Genomic DNA, 26,024 nt, shown 5'->3' on the forward strand with positions numbered 1-26,024 from the left:
AGGTCTCAGGAACTATGGTCACTATGTATTAGAACCTTTTAATTTAACAACTACAATTATTAAAAAAAGATTTGTATTTAGTAAAATCATGTATTTTCCATGTAAACTGTAAAAACAAACATATTTGTTCATAAAAAATTAAACAAAAATCTTACATTAAAATATAACCTGGGGATTATTCACTCACTCGCTTTCTTAACCTCTTATCCATTTAGGGTCGGGGGGGGGCACCAGTCCATCGCAGGGCAGACACACACACCCATTCACCTATAGGACAATTCAGTGTCTCCAATTAACCTAACTGCATGTTTTTGGACTGTGGGAGGAAACCAGAGCTCCCGGAAGAAACCCACTCAGACATGGGGAGAACCTGCAAACTCCACACAGAAAGGACCTGGACCGCCCCACCTGGGGATCGAACCCATCTTGCTGTGAGGCGACAGTGCTACCTACCAAGCCACCGTGCCACCCCCTGGGGATTATTTGTTAAGAAAATTTAAGAAGTTTACAAAATAAAACCCCCTTAAGTGGCCTTTGGGGGAAATTAATAGGTATTACACTGGATACACTGCAACTGGGATCCAGGGTTAAAATCCCCAGTTGTGCTATTGGCCGATTGAGCGTTTACAGACAGACATGATTGTTACCAATACAGACATGTTGGGGGTTACCAAGGCCATGCAATGGATTGGCATTCTGTCTGGGCTGTGTTATTTCATTGTATCCAGAATCATCGCTACCCTGACCAAGCTAAATAAAATAATAATTATAAAAGTTAAATAATGATATTAGAGTATGTTTGTAAGTATCTGAATTTATGGAGGGTGGCCTGGGGTCAGTCTTCAGGTGGGGAGGTCCGGGTCCTTTCTGTGCGGAGTTTCCCAGTGTCTGCGTGGGTTTCCCCCGGGTGCTCCGTTTTCCTCCCACAGTCCAAAAACATGCAGTCAGGTTAATTGGAGACACTGAATTGCCCTATAGGTGAATGGGTGTGTATGTGTGTCTGCCCTGTGATAGACTGGCGCCCCGTCCAGGGTGTTACTGTGTGCCTTGCACCCATTGAAAAGCTGGGATAGGCTCCAGCACCTGCACCCCTGCTACCCTAATTGGATAAGCGGTTAAGAAAGTGAGTAAGTGAGTGAATCTATGGACATAAAAAAGTTAAAAATAAATTACCTTTTAAAATATGGTTTTATTTTAATGCATTGTAAATGTGCTCACATAAAGGATGTAATGTTTAATAATGTAACATCATGTATCACATATTTCTTAAATTATTATAAACAAGAATAACAGACATTAAAAACATGCTACTAACCCATATTTACATTTAATCTGCATTTGGTCTCCAGTACCTAAATGAGTTTTGGGTGTTCTATGAATTACAACAGTAACTATTTTAATAAAAAGACAAAAAGAAATCCATCACAAACAAAACAAATAAGTTTCTTCCCACCCTGAGAGTTTGCTAGGTGAAAGTATTCCACCTGAACAGCTGTGCTTGCCTGTGACTTGATTCATTCTTGACCATTAACAAGCACAATATCCATCACAGACCAGCTTCCTGACCCAAACTAAAGGCCCATTGTCCATGTAAGGCAGGCTAGCAGCATTAGCATAATTAGCTTAGCAGTGGATGTACAGCTTAGCCTGTTAGCACTGGTAGTGGAAATGCTGGTGCACTTTCCCCTCCACGTGTGCATGCGTGTGTGTATGTGTGTGCGTTTGAATGTCTGTGAAGACCTTAGAGTAAGTCTTTGGGGGCCTGCCGAGGCTTGAGGCTCCCATTCCCATGAGTCTGCGCGTGGGGAGATCAGGGCTGGCCTGGCTGGGAATGCCGGGATCTTTGTTCGGGCCGTGATGTTCTCTGTAGGACATGGGCCTTGGGGGTAGAGCGCTGTTCCTAAGGCGACTGTGACACAACCACAACACGATGGTGCCAACCATGAGCAAAGCCGCTGCTGGAATACCAATGATCAGAGGCCATGGCAAACCAGAGCTCAGGTGTGCTGGAGAAACTGGCTTCTCTACCTGTGTATCTACACACACACACACACACACACACACACACACACACAAATCAGTAAATACAAGAGTAGTTCAGCATTGGCACATTACATTTAAAGAAATAGCATTTAATAAGATGATATGGCCGAAAGTATGTGGACCTATTTATTAAGTAAATGTGTCCCGATAATCAGCTGGGAGTTTTCCCAACTTAGTTTTGTCTAAACCTTTGCTAATGTAACCAAGCATCTTTAAAGTTTGCCTAGGTTATAAAGTAAGAAATAAACTGTACATAGACATCTAGAGCTATCTAGAGCATAATACTTTACTGGCTTGTTTTTTCGAGCACAGACCAGAGAGATGATCATGTGTGTAGAGAAGCACACTTTTCCATTGATTATGGAATCCCTAAAGGGACAAAATGCACTCAATATGTAAACACATACATCAAACATTGTCAGCACATTATATACAATATTTTTTATTTTTTTATTTTCAATAACTCCTTGATGCCTTGTCTGACACCAACCAGAAACGCTGAAAAAAATTAACTTGTGACCTTAAACTTTGGACATGGCTACAATCCATCAACAAGTTGAACAAGTGAACAAGTTGGGGTGATTTAGAGCAGTCAGTTCACCGTTTTTGGGAAGTAAATACAAAACTCCTCAGTGACCAGAGGTAATGCTCCACAACTATGGTCAACATAGAACCTCTTAATTTAACAACTACAATAATTAAAACGATTTTTATGGAGTAAAACCATGCATTTTCCATGTAAACTGTAAAAAACATTTGTTCATAAAAAATTTAACAAAACTACAGAGAGACACAGACTACAGAGAGACACAGACTACAGAGAGACACAGACTACAGAGATATTATCATGTGTGTAGAGAAGCACACTTTTCCATTGATTATGGAATCCCCAAAGGGACAAAACAGAAAAGTCTGTTACACTAACATATTGTGCCTCATATTTCATAGGCTACGCAAATAAAAAGTGTTAAATCGCTAAACACAATTCTTATATTTTGAATTTCATAGCAAATTGCATATTACATGTGAAGTGGCTCATTTCAAGGTCCGTGACACATTTTTCACAGCCGTGGATTAGGTAGGGCCTTACTAATGACCATCTTTGGGATGAATTTAAACGGAGATTGCAAGCCAGGTCATCTTGTCTCACAATGAACTTCACGTGTGTTTTTTTTTTACTTAATGGGCACAGATTTCTACAGACACAGACACCGTTTATGGTTAAAAAGGCAGACTATATTTATGGATTTGGAATGGGATGTTCAACAAGTTAATGGTCAGGCGTGCACATGTAGTTTTTGAACCCTAAACTATTTTTAACATAGATTTGTACTGCAGGTAGAGCTGGTGGAGTGTGTTATACAGCAGCATAAATCCTGAAAAGCTTGATTTAAGCATTCGGTCACTGGGTCTCTGTCAAAATGTGTTTCCTGTCTCGTGCTTAATGTTTCTGATTCAGTAAATTTTCCAGTAAATAAACAGACATTATGCAGATTTTCTCTAGATGTAGCTAGTGTACTAGCATCAGTATAACATAATAATAATAATAATAAGAAGAAGAAGAAGAAGAAATGGAAGAAAAGAAAGAAGATGATGATGAATACATTTTGTACTTTTTAATTAGTGAAATATTTGAGCATACACACATACCTGGGAGCACAGTGAGGTAAGCACTCCGAAAACTGAAGCCCATGGTGTTTGCTCCAAGACAGATGTACATGCCGGCGTCCTCATCTCGTGCTTTGACAATAGCTAACTTGTTAAGATATGAGCCATCGGGACGGGACCACACCTCTCCAGGGGGCAACACCATAAAGTGTTGACCTCCGACCTCCAGTGTGGTGTTGTAGCGCAGCTCTGTGCCTGGCTCGAGACGTTTCAGCCACTGGATGACTGGCTTCACATCACTGTGGACCTTACACTGAAACAAGGCTGTGCCTCCCAGCTCCACTGTTGTGTTGAGCGGGTGTGTGCCGGTTAGCACAGGCTTGGTGTTTGTACGCTCTAAGAAAAAACAAGAAAGCTAATCAGTGCTCTTTGTTATATACTTTTTTCATAAATGCATATTTTTTTGTAATTTTTGTATTATATTAAATGATTTTTTTTCTCTATTTTTCTCTTTACTAGATATTGCTGTGAAGCACAAAATTTTTTATTATTTATTTAAAAATATAATAAAATAATATTAAATATACAGTATAATAAATATAATAATGAAATATTATTATATTATTATATAATTTAATATAATAAATTATAATATAACATAATATAACTACACTTGATCTCCTGTGTGTGTTATAGCCCAACACTTTTAATTAGGTGAATAAGCTAACAACTGTGGAGCAAACTTTTACATCTAAGGAAGCAAAGCCGATAGTTAGAGCCAGTTTGGGAAAGTGGGGGTGCTGGGGTTGTGTGGGACTAGGGCGAGTTGGCAGAGGAGATAGAAGAGAGAGACCAGCTATGGGAAGGGGAGCAAACCCAATTGGTCAGGGGCAGGTACAGCAACGCTAAACTATGCTGTAGCCGGCTATTCTGTGAAACTGAATAGTGTAATGACATGTTGTGAAGAATGGTGGTTATATCGACGAGCGTTTGTGAGCATAAGCTGACAGCATATGGCAAAGGAGCAACAGAGCTGATTAAAGCCACACACCACTGAAGTGATAGTGCAGGCTCTGGGGAGTTGGCTAAGACCACCCAAGAATGGATTGAGGACTGCAGCTTGCCTTTGGTTTATATTGTGTGGTGTGCGAGTATGTGTGCCTGCATGAGCAAAGCTTGAACTTCTGCTAGTAGAAACTTTCCCCTGTCAATTGAAATATCAATTTGTAGTGTTTTTAAATATTGTACTGCCAGCATGTCTTTTTTGGAGAACTGGCTGAGGATGTGTGGCGTATTTGTGGACCTTGGTGTTTGGTATGTAAAGCTGAGAGGAGGATAACTTAGGAGAGTTATTTATTTAGTTAGTTATTTACAGCAGGTTTGCTTTTTTCTGGGCAAAATTTAGTGTGGAGAGTTAGTTATATTGTATAAATACATACACAAGGGGTGTTTTATAGACATTCTAATTTAAAGCAAATGATACTTTACCCTATTTTATCTGTAACAAACATAAACTTACCAATAACATCCACCTTATAGGTGTAATTGATGTGGCCGACGGCATTGAACACGCGGCAGGTGTAGCGGGCGCTGTCCTGCGGCTGTAGGTTTTTTATAGTGAGCGTCCACTGTGGCCGTTTGTTTCGGGTCGGAGAAGGTAGCTGCTCCTGGTCCTTCCACCAGCTAATACATGGAGCCGGGTTCCCGGTAGCCATGCAGTTCAGGCGCATTGAGCTGCCAACTGGCTGCTCCCGAAAACGACGCTGCATCTTTGTGGATTGGCTAAACCGGGGCTTTACTGTAAACACAATTTAATTCAAGTCAGTTAAGTCCATCTCAGTTCAATCCAGTTTCATTTAGTTTATTTCAGTTTAGTATAATTAAGTGCAATTTAGTCTAATCTCATTAGTCTAAGTCAGCTTGGTTAAAGTCAGTTCCTTTCAGTTTAGTTATAATAAAGTGCTTTACTTATAAAGTGTGACTCACCATTACGATATACAAATTCTAATACCTTCACCTGTTACCTCTTGTCAATTTACCTGCTTATGTTTAAAAACTGTGTATCTTTAATAATGTATTAACTTTTCAGTATTAATTTCCTTTAAATTACTTTTTATTCACAAAATGCAATCAAGTAGATCAAATATTAAAAACCCCCATTCTTTCTTTTGTTAATTGTCTAGTTTACTACCACTTTATTTTAATTAGGGTCATGGTGGGTACAAATCACTGGGTGAAAGTAGGAAACACTCGGGTCACCAGTCCATCACAGGGCTAACACACTCACACACACACACACACACACACACACATTATCCAACTGCATATCTTTGGACTGTGGGAGAAAACTGGAGCACCCAGTGGAAACCCACACAGACAAGGGGAGAACCTGCAAACTCCATACTGAATGGACCTGGACTGCCTTACCAGGGAATCGAACCCAGGACCTGCATGCTGTGAGGGAACAGTGCTACCCACCGTGCTGCCCACACATTAAAAATCTACATAGTTAATTCATATTATTCACTGCCCTAATTACATTGTCATAGTATGCTGTCTTATACACCCACAGCTGTGTTGTGTTATGTTGTGAGATGAATTCTGAGCACCAGCATGCTGATGGCAAGGCGACATTAATGATCAGAATTGAAATGAGGCATGATAGTGGGTGCCAGCCACATAGAACATTCCATTTCCGAATTGTGTAGGTACTGTTAATATGTGAGAAGAAATTACCACCCACAGTGAACAGCGCAGTGGCCGCAAACGGGTGCGTAATGATCAAGACTAATTAGAATTGTCCATGTGAACAGACAAGTGATTCTAGCAGAAATCACATCCACACCCAACACGCATATCCTGCAGGTTTGTGCAGAGTTCTTTAGCATCCATGAGATATGGGAGCAGAAAACCCACCAGAGTGTCTTTGTTAAGTACATGACACTGGACACGGCTACTCAGCTGGACTAGTGATGTTGCTAACTGGACCCTAGAGGACTGTCAACATGTGGCATGGTCCGATAAGTCTTGGTCTTGGTTGTTTCAGGCTGATAAAGCCATAAAGCTATGGATCCCAGCTGTCAACAAGGCACTGAGCAGGTGGTTGGTGGTTTCATACTGGTTTGGGGTGTGTTCTCATGGCATGTGTTGGGTCCACTGGTCTGCCTAAATACATCATTGACTAGTTCACCCTACGTTTCACTGCTTGGTGAACATCAGCAGCCCTTTATGGACTTCACTTTCCCGCTACAATGATAGGATATTCCGGCAGAATGTGTGTGTGTGTGTGTGTATGTGTGTGTTGTGGGATTTACCCCATGACTGCCTGGTTGATTCGTCTGATGTTGTTTTAAGGCAGGGCTCTTCTACAGCTGGAGGAGGTTTAGTTGATGTGTTATCTGAAAGACACAAACCAAAGACTGTACCATGGGCTCAAAAATACTGAAGGCACAATGTTCAGCTGTTGCATCCTCTAAGGTGAGCAGTCAAAATAAATAAATCATAGTCAATGTTAAACTGTTGCCACCAGAGACAAGAAAAAATATAGCCACAGTCCAATACTTATGGTATGGAATTAATTAAAAAAACTACAGGGTGATTCTGCCTTAGTGAGTTAACAAATGAACAAAATTATCATTAAAATAGATTCCAGACATTTTCCAAGGATGAAACCAGAAAAAAGTAAGCTGTGGATCTAAGCTTTGTAGCAGTAGTAAATTGTACTAGCCCACTATCGCTGGATTCAAGGGTTCTAATATCTAGAGATGCTACATACAAAACATACATCTACATACAGAAATTATTAACTATATTTAATGAAGGGAGCCAAGGCATCCTGTCTGCGGTGTTTCACTGCTTTTTACTAAGTGATTTCAGGTGAATTTGAACCATGGTGACCCTGGCCATATAAAGTGGTGGAAAAAACATACAAACAGATTGTAAGCTCGTTAGTTTCTCTAAATCACAAGTTAGAGAAAGTAAGGACAGTATGGAAAATGCAAATAAAATAAAACCAGTGTTTCTTACATGAACCCAAGATTTTTCATGTTTTGTGCACTTTATTTCATTGTTTAAAGCACATTTATTCCTGCAACACATTCCAAAAAAAGTTAGGATGGTACAGCATTTACCACTTTGTAATGTTACCATACATTCTCACAACACGTAAAAGACGTTTTGGCCTCAAGGATACCAAACAATTAAGTGTTTCAGGTGTCATTTTGGCCCATTCTTCCTGCAAACACATCTTAAGATGGCGACAGTACAGGGTTGTCATTACAGTATAGTTTCCAAATTCTCCACACATTCTTTATTGGATACAGGTCAAGATTGCACACAGACCAGTCCAGTACCCATATACATTGTCTTGTTTAAAAATAAATTGGACATCTTTGGAAAATGATGTCATCTTAAAGCCAGAATATGTTGCAATAAAATCTCAAGGTACTTTTTTGCATCAATCACATACAAGTGTAAATTACCATGTGTTTATATCAGCTAGTTATAAAATAGTTCTTGATGCATTGCTGTCTGAGGGATCGGACATCACATGTGTTTGGCTTAGGCTTGCTACCTTGCCCTTAACCCACTAAAATGTCTTCAGTGTATAACACTGATTATCTCTTAATCACGGCACCTGTTAGTGGGTGGGATATATTAGGCAGCAAGTGAACATTTGATTCTCTAAGTTAATGCATTAGAAGCAGGAAAAATGGGCGAGCGTAAGGATTTGGGGGGGGTATTTCATTTTGTTGGCGACACCATGGCAATGTGTATGGGGATAGAGGTTTAAATAGTTAACAAATTAAGTCAATAACTATCCAGCTGTGTTACTGAACTTGAATAAATGTACAGATGCTCTTTAACAAGGGCCTTTATGGTCAGATAACCTTATTCCCTCACATTCAGCGTTACACCCTAAACAATAATAACAACAAATTAAAAAACAGTTGTCACCTATAAATAAATATCCCTTTATTTCTTAGTTTCTTTGATGTATTGTACAATCGTATTAGCCGACTTATTAGGAGTGATTTTAACTTTAATTTGATTCACTTTAATTACTTGCTCCTATCAGTAGAAACCCAGCAGTAATATGTGTCTTCTAGTGCTTGCTGAGCAATTTCCACAGAATGCAGTGCCATCACGGTGTTGACAAGAGCCTCTGTGTTAGTACGTGCACGTGAAAATCAGACTTATTTTAACAAAACAGATGCACTCCTAAAAAGACCTATAAACAAACCAATGCAAAAACATTCACACAGAATGGGGAGTGCAGACTAGAAAAGCCGAATCCATGTCCGGAAAAAAGAGGACGTATGGTCACCCTACCATATAGTCAATACATATAAAAATCATATATAAAGTGAGTAATTTGTACCGGTTCTGTTGCATCAAGTGGCTGCTGGTGTAAATGCAGGGTTACAGTTACAGTTGCTTTAACATTGCACAATGTATTGTTAAAAAACTACTCCATAAATCAGTCAATCCAATATTGTTCTAGCTGCATGAAGTCTTCCCACAGGAAGGGGGTCAGTTTGCTGATCAAAATTTATTTAGAGAACTGTGGGGGAGGGCAAAAGCCCTGTGTGTGTGCCCTATATGCATGAAAGTGCTGGGTGATGTGGATATGTGAAGCTCTGTAGCTGTGTGTAGCTGTATGGCACCACTAATCAGACTAAGCTGGTGTATTATACTACCAGGACCGGTGAACACGGAGCAAGCAAACACTGCTGTATTGTTTCTTTTCTTCACTTTACATGTTGGTTTAACTTAGAGCAGGAAGCCAGTTCACTAATTTCAGCCCAAAGTGCACAAGCTGAGAGGACTTCTTTGTTTAGGCTACACACATGCACACACACTCCCCCCCGCCTTGAGTACTTAATTTTGTGTTGCCCTGCCGTCGATTTGTATCTTGTCCAGTATGTATTCCTACCCCACAGCTAGTGTATGAAGTTTGTTTATGCCGACCAATACAAAAAAAATCTATTCAAATTGAATAAATGAAGAATACATTTAAACAGCATATAAAAAGGGTTCCTGTGGTGGTACTTAGTAATTGATAAATGGGGTTTAGTGCAGAGACAAAGAGTACAGAGCAACCGAAAGACTACAGTCAGTAACTGTACCCAGTACCAGATAGATGTACCCAATAAAGTGCTTGTTAAGTGTTTTCAAGCATGCTATTAGGGGTGAACAGTGGCTAAGTGGGTAGCACTTTCGCCTCACAGCAAGAATGTCCTGGGTTCGATCCCCAGGTGGGGCGGTCCGGGTCCTTTCTGTGTGGAGTTTGCATGTTTGCCCCGTGTCTGCGTGTGTTTACTCCAGGTGCTCTGGTTTCCTCCCACAGTCCAAAGACATGCAAGATACTAAATTGTCCATGACTGTGTTCAATATAACCTTGTGAACTGATGAACCTATGTAATGAGTAACTACCGTTTCTGTCATGAATGTAACCAAAGTGTAAAACATGATGTTAAAATCCTAATAAACAAACAAACAAACAAGCATGCTATTAAGTACAAGTGATATTTGTGCCCTGAACCCCACTATTAATTGAAACATTGATAGACTTTCTTATCAAACATCAGTGTCTGACCTTACAAATGCTTTTCTGATAAACAGGCAAATGAGTTACAAAAAAAGGTTAGCAGGGGGATGTTTGGCTCAATATTAATACCCATGGTTTTTAAATAGAATGTGTATATATATATATATGTATATATATATATATATAGGTACATATACATATATATAGAATTATATATATGTACCTTGTAACCCGACGTCCCCTAAACTCAAAATCTTTGACGCCCTCGACGCCCTTTGTTGAGAAATTTGTACCCTTAAACTCAGCGTTTATCTTTAACTCAACATGTTTAGCTTTTTTAAGATAGTTAAAGTACTTATTTAATTTCAAATTAACAATTAACATTCGCTTTGTTCAGTGCTTGGCTTGAGCAATGCGGTAAAACGTTTGCATTTGTGTGGAATAACCGTCAACGACCATCCTCCTGTTTCACTTTTAAACTTGTGTTATAGCTTAGGGTTTTAAGAAATGGTAAGTATCAGCTTTTCAAAGAGAGTCTAAAGTGCTTATCATTAAAAAAAAAAGTTTAACATGACTTGTATTAAAAGAACTACATAGAAACACTAAACCTCTCTTAATTATTACTGCTCATAAGTTCTCTCCACTAATGACATTCCTCGCTCGTTGTTTTAGTACAATGAGTATATATATATATATATATATATATATATATATATTATATATATATATATATATATATATATATATATATATATATATATACAGTATATGTGTGTGTGTGTGTTTTCTAGTGGACTAGAACTAAGTAAAAAAACAAACAAAAAAACACCTGTCACGTGTTGAGGACAGTTTATAAATGTGCTGCACTCCATGCCACCCCGAGTCATCAAGACTTGCGTCAACATTGTGGCAACGACGCACAAATGATTCTCACATGCCCAGGTAGAGAAGCTGCCATTTTACGTCTTTCTCAAATTCTTTCCACATCTCTATTTATTCATTTCAGTGTGTGTTTGGTCTAGCTAGGATTCTTTTAGGGAATAAAAAAGTCAACCAAAGACCACACTCATCATCCACCCGCCAGGACAGCACATGGCTATAACTTGCTATTATTATAAATGTAGAAACATTATGTGCACCAATGATTCTTAATCCAGGTACTGGAATACCTCTGCTCTGCATATTTCAGTGCTTTGCTTGTTTACATACAGCCCTTGTCGACTCAGTAGGATGAAACAGGTTATTAGTTCCATAAACAGAAAAGGAAAATCAAAGGTAAATATAGGAGTTCCAGAACCAAAATGCTGGAATAACATCAAATCTAACCCATAATCTGTAGGGTTGAAGACAAGAGTCAGCGTATGTGCAGAATACAGAGTGCTGTCCTCAGGCTGTGTGTTTTGCTTTTTAAAAGTGAGCGTTTCACTTTTGTCTCTGTTAATCCCCAAACCCAGCTGCTAGTCGACAAACCCTGCCTCCTAACACATATATTCACACACAGGCTGAGTAAGCAGCAGCACTTTCCCTGGATCCAGATCTTGGGATATGACCAGCCCACATGCACAGGGACAAAGCTGAGCTCGGGAAGTAAGGTGGGTTAAGAAAAGCTTTATGAGCTCTGGGCTTACTTCTACTTCATGTGTTTGCTTTTTAAACAGGTGTTTCGGCGAGACAGGAGGATTTGTGTCAAACCAGCACTTCTGAAAGTAAACCCTATTCAGTACAGTAACTCTGTGTGGAAGTACAGTATGTGGACACCCATTCTAATCCAAACCAGGGTATAAAGTCAGTTATATCAAATTAATGACATTTACTTCCAATTTCCAAAGGTCCTCCCCGTTTAAGCATGACTGTGCCCATGTGCACAAAATGAGGTCCATAAAGAAATGGTTTGATGAGTTCTGTGTGAGGAAACTACAGTGGCTTGTACAGACACTTGACCTCAACCCAAGTACACATGCTTGGGATTAAGTGTTTTACAGATTGTGATTTGTTTATTCATTCAATGCTTTATACAGTTGTACCTTGTAACTCGACGTCGTCCCCTAAACTCAAATTCTTTAAAAGGCGATGCCCTTCGAGGAGAAATTTATACCCTTAAACTCACCGTTTCCCTTAAACGTTTCCCTTTTTTTAGATTAAATATATATATATTAAACTGACTGTAGTCCATCTGTTTCTCTGCATGCTTTCTTAGCCCCCTTTCATGTTTCATATTCAGGACTCTCCCAGGACCACTGCAGAGTAGGATCATTCTCGGCACTGCAGTTACAATGACATGGTGGTGGTGTGTTAGTGTGTGTTGTGCTGGTATGAGTGGATAAGACACAGCAATGTTGATGGAGTTTTTAAACATCTCACTGTTACTACTGGACTGAGAATTGTCTACCAACCAAAAATATCCAGCCAACAGCGCCCTGTGGGCAGCATCTCTGACTTTACATCTACAAGGTGGACCAACTAGGTAGGAGTGTCTAATAGAGTGGACAGTGAGTGGACATGGTATTTAAAAACTCCAGCAGCATTGCTGTGCTGTTCCACTAATACCAGCACAACACACACTAACACACCACCACCATGTCATTGTAAATGCAGGGCTAAGAATGATCCATCACCTAAATAATACCTGCTCTGTGGGGGTCCTGACCATTGAAGAACAGGGTGAAAGCAGGCTAAAAAAGTATGTAGAGAAACTGATGGACTGCAGTCAGTAATTGTAGAACTATCAAGTAGAGACAAGGAGGTGGTTTTAATGTGGAATAACCATCAAATTCACTCTGAAAGCTCCACATGTATCTGTGTTTAGCTGTTTTTTTAAAATCCTGTTTCACTTTTAAACTTGTGTTATAGCTCAGGGTTTTGAGAAATCAGCTTTTCTTTGAGTCTAACGCTTATTGTTAAAAAAACAGTAAAACGCTTATTGGAAAAAAAAGTTATTTCCACTAATAAAGTTCCTCACTCGTTGATTTAGTACAATAAGTCACGTTAAGCTTTGTGCACCGCCACACTCTGTAAACAACGGCACATCCAGCGCGAAAGTGGTTTTGTCACTTCTCATGTGAATTACTGAGCTCTCTAGGGAATACGGTATTTTAAGATTAAGCATCTCCATGATTAAGAAGCATAAGGAAACAATAAAGAAGTAAAGGTACAGTGCAGGTTTTATTGTGTTGTATTTTAGTGTTTTTATATTATATGTATTTGTGTTATTTTCTGTGTATAAGTGTCAAAAACAACCCCATTATTTTATATAAGCCTAAAATATATATAGTTCCATGGGACCATGGAATGCATTAACAGGTTTCCCATGTATCCTCATGGTAAAAAATACCTTAAAACTCAATGCCTTGTAAACTTAATGCCAGTCCCAGAACCAACTGATGTTAAGTTTCAAAGTACCACTGTATTCTTTAACTTTTGTGCTACATACATTAAGAAAAAAAAATGGAAAGGTGTTATTACTTTCTAAACCTTGTAGGATGCTTTTTGGGTTTGTTTGTGTGTGTGATGTGCCATCTAAAGATAATTTTCATATATCCATTCATTAGGAGACCTGTCTACCCAACTGCACCAGTGTCCCACCTGCAATCTGTAAAGTCTACGGCACTTTATGAGTTTATTGATTTTTGAGCCACCAATACTAAGCTTTCTGACTGAAACCTTCACTGTAAAAGGACATTATTAGACTTTTATTAAAATCCTTTTTTTGGTAGTTTGATAGATTTCTCAGCTTTCTTTGCTGACAAATCAAAGCATCTAAACCACTGGTGTACAATTCTATCCCCAAAGCACTGACATGGCTGCGGATATTCATGCTGACCAGGCAGGAGCTTCATCTGATAAAAGTCGTTTGAAGCCCAAGTCTAAAAGATTAAACAGGTGGAATCATGAAATGCTTTTAAATGGTTGGAATGAAACATGCAGCCATAATGGTCCTTTGTAGATAAGACTAGACACCACTGATCTAGACATATTGTCTGTATTAACTATAAATAAGCTGTTCTGATTGACGGCTGGAGGTTTTGAATGGTATACACATCCTACAATTGTAAGAGGTCCAGCTGGGCCAGTTATGGCTGGCGGAGGATTAAGAAGGCATAGTTGATTGATCTGTCAGTTTCTCTCAATCTGGTGATCACCAGCGCCTCGTTGAGCGTTAACTCGCTCCAGGTGAGTTTTCCATTAAGTCATGGTTTCTTCTTAGTGTTTGCAGGCTCCTTTTTTGGCAAACCTGCTGTTCTCTGATGCAGGGATACCCGAGCTAGCTCCTTTTATTTTCAGTTAATTTCATGGTAACCTGGCAGAAGTTGCAGTGCTTTCAGGCCTCACCATGGAACTGCCCTTGGAGAGCAAATTTTCTCAGGGGTGGAGTGAACAGGCTGTGTCAGTTGATGGGATGGGGTGCCAACCCCAAGTTGGCTCTGGGTTTCCTCTCTTCCTCGGGTTGTTGCAGGGACCTGGAGCAGCTTGCTTTATTGTGACAACCAGTTTTTATTTCTACTCTCATTTCTATTGTCTTTGTTTATCTACTTTGCAGGCTGTGAATGTTTTGTGTCATTGATATGTTACTATGATTCTGTTTTGTGGCCACCACATTTACACCGATCAGGCATAACATTATGGCCACCTTTCTAATATTGAGTTGGTCTCGCTTTTGCTGCCAAACAGCTCTGCAACTGTGATGCGCTGTGTATTCTGACACCTTTCTGTCAGAACCAGCATTAACTTCAGTAGCAATTTGAGCTACAGTAGCTCGTCTGTTGGCTCAATGAGCCTTGGCCGCCCATGACCCTGTTGCAGGTTTACCACTGTTCTTCCTTGGACCACATTTGATAAATACTGACCACTGCAGACCAGGAACAGTTGCAGTTTTGGAGATTGGCCCTTGTGCCCATTTTTCCTGCTTCTAACACATCAGCTTTGAGGATAAAATGTTCACTTGCTGCCTAATATAGCCCACCCACTAAGAGGTGCAGTGATGAAGAGATAATCAGTTTTATTCACTTCACCTGTCAGTGCTCATAATGTTATGCCTGGTCGGTGTATTTCTCCACTGTCCCTTTTTGCTAGTGCCTTTTAGCCACAGTATTGTTCTAGCCTGGTTAAGCATCATGCACTTGGGTTTATTTTCAATTCTTGCAGGTGTGTGACTACCCCCAATGCTTCAGTAATAAGACAGCCCTGTTACAACAATTGTTTGAGTTTCACTATATTGTGAATTATTAATCTAGATTAGTAACGACTTTATTGATAACATGATGCTAAATAATGAATTCTTTTTCCAGCTTAATTCTCCAGTTTATTGCATGTCCAGTAGATTAGGAGACTAAGAGTTCAAGACATACACCGATCAACAATAACATTAAAACCACCTCCTTGTTTCTACACTCACTGTCCATTTTATCAGCTCCACCTACCATATAGAAGCACTTTGTAGTTCTACAATTACTGACTGTAGTCCATCTGTTTCTCTGCATGCTTTGTTAGCCCCCTTTCATGCTGTTCAATTGTCAGGACTCTCCCAGGACCACTACAGAGTAGGTATTATTTAGGTGGTGGATCATTCTCAGCACTGCAGTGACACTGACATGGTGGTGGTGTGTTAGTGTGTGTTGTGCTGGTATGAGTGGATAAACCACAGCAGCGCTGATGGAGTTTTTAAACACCTCACTGTCACTGCTGGACTGAGAATAGTCCACCAACCAGAAATAACCAACCGACAGCACTCCGTGGGCAGCGTCCTGTGACCACTGATGAGGGTCTAGAATATGACCAAATGTTGTATCATGATATTTCAAAAAGACCTTGAGGATTAAGTCCATCAGCAGACCTACTGTGTAAAGGTCGTGTGTTAAAGAATATTTTAGAAGACCTTCTCAATCCTGAAAAAATAAACACTAATAATGTGTGTGTGGGGGGAAGGTCTTCTGGAGGCTGAAGGTCTGCCACTGAGGGAAAGATGAAGGAGCCCCAAAGGCCTCTAATGATCGAGATCAAGTGTAGAAGGCCCCCATATTATTTTTTCCTGCTGGTTGAAACTTGAAAGCTCTATGCTGAAAAGGTCCTTTCTCCATTCATACTGGTGTACGAACACAGGCCAATCAAAAGGAAAATCTCAGCAAATCTCACCAAAATTCCAGCTTTAACCTTCGGAGGGAAAAGCAGAAAAAAAAAAAAATAGATTTTACTCATCACTGTTTAAAATTAATGGAGTTTTAATAAAAAAATGACTCATCATGCCATGTATAATGATAATATTGTAAACCTAAGTAAATTGTGTACTTCAAACAAGTCGGCCGGTCATAACAATTTTGCCCTCATCAAAGTCACTCAGGTCTTTATGCTGCCCATATCTGCTGCATTCTTGTGTATGAAAACTTCAGCTGATCGTTATTGTAAAACTGATCACTGGCACATGTGCTGGGATAACTACTTTATTGTGTGTGTGTGTGTGTGTAACATGTTTTTTTTGTGATTCAAACCATATACAGCATATTTTAGCAAACCTCTGCAATGTTCTGCGCTATGATTGTAACGATGTATTCGAAACCCCAACTCTGGTGCGCTAGTGTATTTTACTGCTGCGCCACCTGACCGGCCCCTGCGTTATGATTTTTAAGTGATGAATAAAGAATAGTGGGTACATGCCTGGCTTAAATAACAAAGAAAAACAATCAGGTGTTATTATTCTTTTCTAGTCTAAAATCAAGTTTTCAAAAGTCACGCACTTTAAAAAAAGCCATGCTGTTTGGAAAGGGATGAAAGGAAAATAAAATAAAAAAGTAACTGTAATAAAACAAGAGGTTTCTGCCAGTTGGAATCAACCACATGGATAGTTTTTAAATTGAGTGTTATACTGTCAGGTATAGCAATCCAGCATCAACCCAGAATTCATATTTCTCTAAGAAAAAAAAGTGCTGTTTTTTTTAACACCAGAATGTTTATTAGTGCCACATTAAACTAAAGATGGTAAATTAAAGAGCATTTTACATACACATATGCAGATGGGGAAAAAAGAAGGAAGCATGGAAAGAAGGGTAATTAGAAGGTTGCCTGTATCTTTTACAGAGCTGTTAGCGGTTAGCAGCAGCAGGTGTGGGATGCATGGGAGGAAATTGAGGTTTTGTTTATTCTGGTGTTAAAAGAACAGACCTGGTGAGTCCAAAAGAAAGCCGTGACCAACCCAGTGCTGCTCTAATGACCAGGATCAAAGTGTCTTCAATGTGGAGCTCTGATGAAGGTGGGTAATTTCCATCCCCCCCCCCAGCTCTCACTTGTATAATTAAAAACTTTACTATAACAAAGCAGATCCCAAAACTAGTGTGGACTCAATCTGGCCTAAATTCTGGGTTGAGGTATGGCTGCATTACAAGGTTTTTCTAGAATTCCCTGGTTTTTAATTACTTTCTTTTAAATGATCTTATTCCAAAACATCATACACAACCCACTTTCTGCCTAATATAAAACTGTGCACCCCCCCCTCCCCCATAGCCCAACACACACCCACCCACACACACACATACTTACTTGTGGTTACAACAGTATCCATTCCATGGTCGTCAAATATAATTTATTGTATATAACTGTTTTTATACATCTGTAAGCAATGGGTGTGGCAAATATTTATAAAATATTGAGCCAAAAATGTTTTTAAACACACAAACCGATCAGCCATAACATTAAAACTTTTATCAGTGGTGGATCATTCTCAGCACTGCAGTGACACTGACATGGTGGTGGTGTGTTAGTGTGTGTTGTGCTGGTATGAGTAGATAAGACACAGCAGCGCTGCTGGAGTTTTTAAACACTGTCACTGTTCACCGTCACTGCTGGACTGAGAATAGTCCACCAACCAAAAATATCCAGACAACAGCGCCCCAGTGTGACCACTGATGAAAGTCTAGAAGATGACCAACTCAGACAGCAGCAATAGATGAGCGATCGTCTCTGACCTTACATCTACAAGGTGGACCAACCAGGTAGGAGTGTCGAATAGAGTGGACGGTGAGTGGACACTGTATTTAAAAACTCCAGCAGCGCTGCTGTGTCTGATCCACTCATACCAGCACAACACACACTAACACACCACCACCATGTCATTGTCACTGCAGTGCTGCGAATGATCCACCACCTAAATAATACCTGCTCTGTGGTGGTCCTGACCATTGAAGAACAGGGTGAAAGCAGGCTTAAAAAGTTTTGTAGAGAAATAGATGGACTACAGTCAGTAATTGTAGAACTACAAAGTGCTTCTATGTGGTAAGTGGAGCTGATAAAATGGACAGTGAGTGTAGAAACGATAGAAGCGAGAGATGGTCATAATGTTATGGCTGATCAGTGCAAATTTTCCTGGACAATATCCGAAAATTAACTGAAATACTGAAAATTTGAAATGGAGAACAATCCCTAAATCATTTAAAATGCCTTTTTAATAATATGCCATCCAGATGAGCAGCAATATAAAATAATATTGCTACTAATGGTCTATAATTATGACTTGGATAAAGATCAGACCACATTTAATAAGTAATTAATTTTGACATCCAGGTTATTCCAAAGCTTTCAAAAACTCTTACAGCTGTAATCACAAGAATGAAATGTAATTACCAATACCATTATATAACACACACCCTTTGCTTTAATCACACAAATCTTTATATATATTTAGAAAACTCATGCAGCTACAGTGTCAGACTGGAAGCGCTCTGGTTCTCACTTCCTGGTGTGACCACACGCTTCTCTTCACTTGCAAAAACTTGTAGCTTTGTAGCTCTCAGTTCAGCTTAATTTCATGTGAGGCCTGAATGGTTTCAATTCTACGAAGCGACCTTTCATCTCTGCCATTTTTTTTTTCCTAGCAGTGTTTTTTCTGCTCCTCACAAGCATGAATTCATTTGCGTCCATATGTGCGCATGCTTTGAACTTGGCTCAGATTCATTCATGACGACGAAGGGATAAAAAAAAAAAAACATGTTCTCGATATTAGGAGACCTACGGTAGCTGGTGAATGCACCCCGAGTTCCCAGCGAAGTAGGTCTTACAGAGCAAGGCAAACAAAGGCCTTAAGTGGCAGGAGGACCAATTAGGGCTGATCACCCGCAGCTGTCAAGCTGGCTATTTAAGCCAGCTCTGCACAGCGGCGGGTGTCGCACCTTTTGTTTGTTTCCCTGATCTTATGTGGCTGCTCGTCCACGCTCCTTTCCTAGGTAAAACGGTATCCCCTGGTGGCATGCGCCATTCGGGTGTGTAGACTGCAAGGTCGAGGTAACCGTTCGTTATTGTCCCTATTAGGATTAGCGTGGTGCGACGCCGTGCAGCCCTCGCGCTGCTTTTGTTTATGCGTTTAGCATTAGCGGTGCTGCTGTACATCAAGCGTGTCCGCTTGGTACAGCAACCGCACATCCTTTTAGATCCAACCCGAAAATTGGATTCCTGAACCGCTGGGTGGCGACACCGCTAAGCTTTCGGTTCTCGCGCAGCATTCACCGGTTCGAATCCGCACTCGCAGTTGGTGTATCTAACTCTGTTATTTCTCTTTTTTAGATCGGCGTACTTCAGCTGCGAACCTCAGCAAAGCAGACGCCGGTCGCGTTCTATCCTAGCCTTCCACTGTGCTGGGGCTAGTGATTGCCGGGAGTAATCTACTCCCGTGTTTTGACACTGTAGCGCCTAAAGCGCTCCCCGTCTCTTATTTACCCGCGCCACAATAGCGCGGAGACAACGCACCCGGCTCGTACCGAGACGACCGGGGTTCGCGTCCCACGTCGTTATTTTCCCTTTTTGGGTTTTTCTTTTCCCAGCAGTTCTGCGGCACCATCGGACTTTCCGATTGGGTTTTTTGTTTCTCATTTTTCCTCTGTTTTTGTTTATTTCTAATTAAAAATAAAATATCATTTTGATTTTGAATTCTGCATTTGAGTCCTCCTTTCTCCACGTAACAGAAAGGTGCGACCACTCATGGACTCAGCAGAACCCACAACCGTTTCCGACGTGTTACGCCACCAAGGGGTGGCATTGGGCAGGCATGAGGTAGCCCTCACCGAGTTGGTGCAGCGCGTAGCCGCGCTCGCCCAACAAGTGCCCATCTCGGGGCCCACTCCTAGTCCCGCTGCTCACTCTAGGGAGTCTGTAATCCGTGACACGCCCATTCCTCCTCCTGAGAGATACTCGGGAGAAGCGAAGAAGTGCCGCGGATTTCTCCTCCAATGCTCGTTAGCGTTTGAGCTACAGCCGTCTCGCTACCCCACAGAACGTTCTAAGGTGGCCTATATCATTTCCCTTCTCACTGGGAGGGCATTGGAATGGGCTACCGCTCTTTGGGAGCAAGACGCTCCTGAATGTTCGTCTGAAAGCTCCTTTAAGGAGGCTCTTAAGGAGACATTTTTTCACCCTGCGGGGGGCCAAGAGGTGGGTCCACGCCTTCTCGAACTCACCCAAGGTGGTCGCTCAGTAGCAGACTACGTGATTGAGTTTCGAACGCTAGCAGTGTGGTTGGGATGAATGGGCCCTTACCGCTATTTTCCATCGCGGTCTTTCCAGTAAGGTAAAGGACGAGCTGGCCACTAGAGATCCTCCTACCACCCTTAAGGCCTTTTACACACTGGCCACGTCCATAGACACCCGGCTTCGCCAGCGAGCGCGGGAACGGGGTTCCTGTCCTCCGTTTGCTCGCTCGTTGGTCCCTCCTAGCTCCCCTCCGCACAATCCCGATCCCGAACCCATGCAATTGGGGTCGACACGACCTGACGCCCCTCAGGCGTCAGGTTCCCACTCCAGACCCCGCCGACCATTAAACTAGTAGGCCGCTCTCGAACCAGGGAATCGAGAGAGGGCCAAACTAGCATCCCTGGTCAGGGCCTGTTTTTATCGGCCCGATTGTCTTGGGGCTCGGGAAATACAAACCTCAAGGTTTGTGTCGATTCGGGAGCGGTAGAGAGCTTCATTGACATCGATCTGGTACGCAGGCTGGGGATAGAGGTCCAGCCGCTAACCAAGCCGGTCTCGGTCCATGCTGTTGATGGTCGAGCCGTAGCGGGCAGCCCGATTACCCATCGGACGCAGCCCTTGACGTTGCGTCTGAAGGACCACGAGGAACGGATCACCTTCTTAGTGACTCACGTTCCTCACCTCCAGGTGGTCCTGGGATTTTCGTGGTTGCAAAGACACAACCCCCAGATCGACTGGGCCACCGGGTCAATCTTCATTTGGGGAACACGGTGTAGAGATTCGTGCTTGCTTCAGGCCGGCACGAATCTCAACCCGCCAGTACCACAAATGGAGACCCCGGATTTGGCCACAGTTCCTCCTGTGTACCATGATCTTCAGGAGGTTTTTAGCAAGTCCAGGGCGCGGGACTTGCCCCCCCACAGACCGTTCGACTGCGCCATAAACTTGTTGCCCGGCACTACCCCTCCTAGGGGGCGCCTTTTCTCACTCTCCGGTCCGGAGAAGGTTGCCATGGAGGAGTATGTGCGCGAGGCGCTCAAACAGGGGTTCATTCGTCCTTCTTCCTCCCCGGCCGGGGCGGGGTTCTTTTTTGTTGGTAAGAAGGATGATACATTGCGCCCCTGTGTCGATTATCGCGGTCTAAATGCCATTACGATCAAGGATCGGTACCCGCTGCCGCTGATGGCCACGGCTTTTGAAGCCCTTCAGCGAGCCTCAATTTTTACAAAGCTCGACTTACGCAGCGCGTACAACCTGATCCGGATCAGGCAGGGGGACGAGTGGAAGACTGCGTTCATTACGCCCACTGGCCACTATGAGTATCTAGTGATGCCCTTTGGGTTAATGAATGCCCCCGCAGTCTTCCACAGATTCATCAATGAGGTCCTACGGGAGACCCTTGATAAGTTCGTCTACGTTTATCTAGACGATATTCTCATTTTTAGCCGATCCATCGACGAACATATAGGGCATGTCCGACGGGTTCTCCAGCTCTTGCTCGAACACCATCTTTTCGTCAAGCTGGAGAAGTCCGCCTTTCACGCCCCTTCGGTTTCGTTCCTAGGGTTCATAGTGTCACAGGGCACCCTTCGCATGGATCCGGCTAAAATTAAAGCTGTGGAGAGCTGGCCAACTCCAAGTTCTGTTCGCCAAATGCAAAGGTTTTTGGGCTTTGCAAACTTTTTTAGGCGATTTATCAAGAACTTTAGCACTATCGCCGCGCCACTAACAGCCCTTACTGGTAAGGGGCCCTTTAAATGGTCAGTGCAGGCCCAACAAGCCTTTGACAGACTGAAAGCCCTCTTGACAACTGCTCCTGTTTTGCAGTTGCCTGACCCTGAGGAGCCATTCGTGGTCGAAGTGGATGCCTCTGAGGTTGGGGTTGGGGCAGTATTGTCCCAGAGAGTGGGGCCAGGAAAGAAGCTGCATCCGTGTGCCTTCTTTTCGCACCGCCTGATTCCGGCTGAGCGGAATTACCCGGTCGGAGACAGGGAACTTCTAGCCATTAAGTTGGCTTTAGATGAGTGGCGACACTGGCTCGAGGGAGCCAAACATCCTTTTCTTGTCTGGACTGATCACAAGAACTTGTCATTCATCCAGCAAGTCAAAAGGATGAACTCGCGTCAGGCACGGTGGTCCTTATTTTTCGGTAGGTTCCATTTTACGCTGTCGTATAGACCGGGGTCCAAGAATGCTAAACCGGATGCCCTGTCTAGACAGTGGGAACCAACCAGGCCGGAGACCGAGCCTGATCCCGTGATTCCCTCGACCCAGATAGCTGCCCCAGTCACCTGGGGCATTTCAAAGGTCATACGGGACGCCCAAAGGGCCGAACCCGACCCCGGTAGGGGACCTCCTGACAGGCTGTATGTACCTACTACTGTACGGCGTCAGGTTTTCGAGTGGGCTCATGCCTCTCCTTTTGCGGCGCACCCAGGCGTGACTAAGTCCCTGGTTTTGCTGCGCCGAAGATTTTGGTGGCCGGGGATGGAGAATCAGGTACGTGACTTCGTCCGTGCCTGTACTGTGTGCGCTCTGAATAAGAGCCCCAGAGAGCGCCCACGAGGCCTTCTCCATCCGTTGCCGATACCTTCAAGACCGTGGTCCCATATTGCTCTAGACTTTGTGACAGGCTTGCCAAAGTCTAGAGGGTTCACAGCGGTGTTGGTAATTGTCGACCGGTTCACCAAGTCTTGCCTGTTTGTCCCTCTGCCCAAGCTACCATCCGCCATGGGCACTGCGCAGATCATCCTGCAACATGTGGTGAGAGCGCATGGGGTCCCATCAGACATTGTGTCTGATCGGGGCCCGCAGTTTGTAAGCCAGTGCTGGCGGGCCTTCTGCCAACTCATTGGTGCTAAGGCCAGCTTATCCTCGGGGTATCACCCCGAGTCGAATGGGCAATCGGAAAGGCTCATCCAGGATCTGAGCAAGATGCTCAGGTGCCTGACGGCAGGGAATCCGGCCACGTGGTCGGATAAATTATTGTGGGCTGAATTTGCTCACAATACCCTGCATCACTCGGCGATAGGAATGTCACCGTTTGAAGCTCAGTTCGGGTACCCTCCTCCGCTCTTTCCTGAGCAGGAGCAGCAAGTAGCGGTCCCGTCTGTACAGCTTCATGTCCGCCGCTGCCGCGCCGCCTGGCGTAAAGCAAGGCAGGCACTTGTGGCCAATCAGCGCTCCATGAAGCGCACTGCTGACCGCAGGCGGCAGCCGGCTCTCACCTTCCGGCCGGGCCAACGTGTCCTTGTGTCGACGAGGGATCTCCCCGTCAAAGGTGCCCCTCACAAGCTGGCACCCAGGTACATTGGCCCGTTTAAGGTGGTCAGGCGGATCAACCCGGTGACCTATAGGTTGGAGCTTCCTCCCAAGATGAAAGTGCATCCAACCTTTCACGTCTCCCAACTCCGACCATTTATGTGCGGGGGAGTTTTACCCCCTCCCCAGCCTCCCGCCCCTCGTATCATCCAGGGTGCCCCTGCCTTCACTGTCCGCCGCCTGCTGGATTGCAGGAAGGTTCAGGGTAGCACCCAATACTTGGTGGATTGGGAGGGCTACGGCCCTGAGGAACGTTCATGGGTACCGGCTCGGCAGATCCTGGACCCTGAACTGATCCGCGAGTTCCGCCGGAACCGTGCTGCGGGTCTTGGGACCTCAGGAGCTGTCCCTAGAGGAGGGGGTTCTATTAGGAGACCTACGGTAGCTGGTGAATGCACCCCGAGTTCCCAGCGAAGTAGGTCTTACAGAGCAAGGCAAACAAAGGCCTTAAGTGGCAGGAGGACCAATTAGGGCTGATCACCCGCAGCTGTCAAGCTGGCTATTTAAGCCAGCTCTGCACAGTGGCGGGTGTCGCACCTTTTGTTTGTTTCCCTGATCTTATGTGGCTGCTCGTCCACGCTCCTTTCCTAGGTAAAACGGTATCCCCTGGTGGCATGCGCCATTCGGGTGTGTAGACTGCAAGGTCGAGGTAACCGTTCGTTATTGTCCCTATTAGGATTAGCGTGGTGCGACGCCGTGCAGCCCTCGCGCTGCTTTTGTTTATGCGTTTAGCATTAGCGGTGCTGCTGTACATCAAGCGTGTCCGCTTGGTACAGCAACCGCACATCCTTTTAGATCCAACCCGAAAATTGGATTCCTGAACCGCTGGGTGGCGACACCGCTAAGCTTTCGGTTCTCGCGCAGCATTCACCGGTTCGAATCCGCACTCGCAGTTGGTGTATCTAACTCTGTTATTTCTCTTTTTTAGATCGGCGTACTTCAGCTGCGAACCTCAGCAAAGCAGACGCCGGTCGCGTTCTATCCTAGCCTTCCACTGTGCTGGGGCTAGTGATTGCCGGGAGTAATCTACTCCCGTGTTTTGACACTGTAGCGCCTAAAGCGCTCCCCGTCTCTTATTTACCCGCGCCACAATAGCGCGGAGACAACGCACCCGGCTCGTACCGAGACGACCGGGGTTCGCGTCCCACGTCGTTATTTTCCCTTTTTGGGTTTTTCTTTTCCCAGCAGTTCTGCGGCACCATCGGACTTTCCGATTGGGTTTTTTGTTTCTCATTTTTCCTCTGTTTTTGTTTATTTCTAATTAAAAATAAAATATCATTTTGATTTTGAATTCTGCATTTGAGTCCTCCTTTCTCCACGTAACACTCGAAGGTCTCGGCAGCGAAGCAGCGTGTCACACTGGCAGCCATCAGTATTACGAATGACCATAGCGTCACATTGCTAGAAGCATGATCAAAGGCGATCTCTATTTAAATCTGTGTTTTGTGTTCTACTGAGCAGTTCAAATAAATAAGTAGGATGTTATCAACAGCTTTCTCCACCTTTGCATACGTTTGCCTCATCAGTCCCAGCGCATGTGCAATCTGAAAACAGAAATATTACCCAAATACCATGCGGTCATGGAAAATGTGTGCAGACTAAACATAAACAAAGGCCTGTCAGCCTACTGCCTCTTGTTAGAGTATGATTTGTTGACTTAATGCATGTTGTTCGGATTAGAAAAGCTCATCAGAGGTGGTGGCAAAGGTTGTAAACATATGAGCTTCTACTATTAACACAGCCTTGAAGTCAAGAGCATCATTAGTGACTCCACTCACCCCTGTCACAGCCTGTTAACCCTTTTGCCCTCGGGTAAAAGGTACTACGCTACAATAGGGACCGATTTAGAAATAGCTTCTACCCGACTGCTATCAGACTCCTGAACAAAATAACCAAATTCTGATGCATATTTAAGGGTAAATCATTTGTGCAATATCTTAATATGCAGTAAATTAATGTGCAATAATCATTGTGTATTAACCACTATGTGCAACTTTTGTAGAATGTGAATATTATTATACACCGTTCAGCCATAACATTAAAATCACCTCTTTGT

At 43.1% G+C, this 26,024-nt stretch overlaps 1 protein-coding gene across 1 annotated transcript in view; it reads right to left on the bottom strand.

The window, feature by feature from the left end:
* Positions 1-1,650: 1,650 nt before the first annotated feature.
* The window catches only part of fgfrl1b (fibroblast growth factor receptor like 1b), a 126,851-nt gene continuing 102,477 nt past the window's right edge, over positions 1,651-26,024 (bottom strand). The window contains exons 5-11 of the mRNA XM_063000969.1: positions 23,875-23,914; positions 18,016-18,027; positions 16,752-16,766; positions 7,773-7,783; positions 5,171-5,449; positions 3,694-4,047; positions 1,651-2,036 (exon numbers count right to left, since the gene is read on the bottom strand). Of these exons, the coding sequence (XP_062857039.1) occupies positions 1,651-2,036; positions 3,694-4,047; positions 5,171-5,449; positions 7,773-7,783; positions 16,752-16,766; positions 18,016-18,027; positions 23,875-23,914 (1,097 nt within the window). The remainder of the gene's footprint in view (positions 2,037-3,693; positions 4,048-5,170; positions 5,450-7,772; positions 7,784-16,751; positions 16,767-18,015; positions 18,028-23,874; positions 23,915-26,024) is intronic.

The sequence above is a fragment of the Trichomycterus rosablanca genome, chromosome 8, assembly GCF_030014385.1.
Source record: "Trichomycterus rosablanca isolate fTriRos1 chromosome 8, fTriRos1.hap1, whole genome shotgun sequence".
Taxonomy (NCBI): Eukaryota; Metazoa; Chordata; class Actinopteri; order Siluriformes; family Trichomycteridae; genus Trichomycterus; species Trichomycterus rosablanca.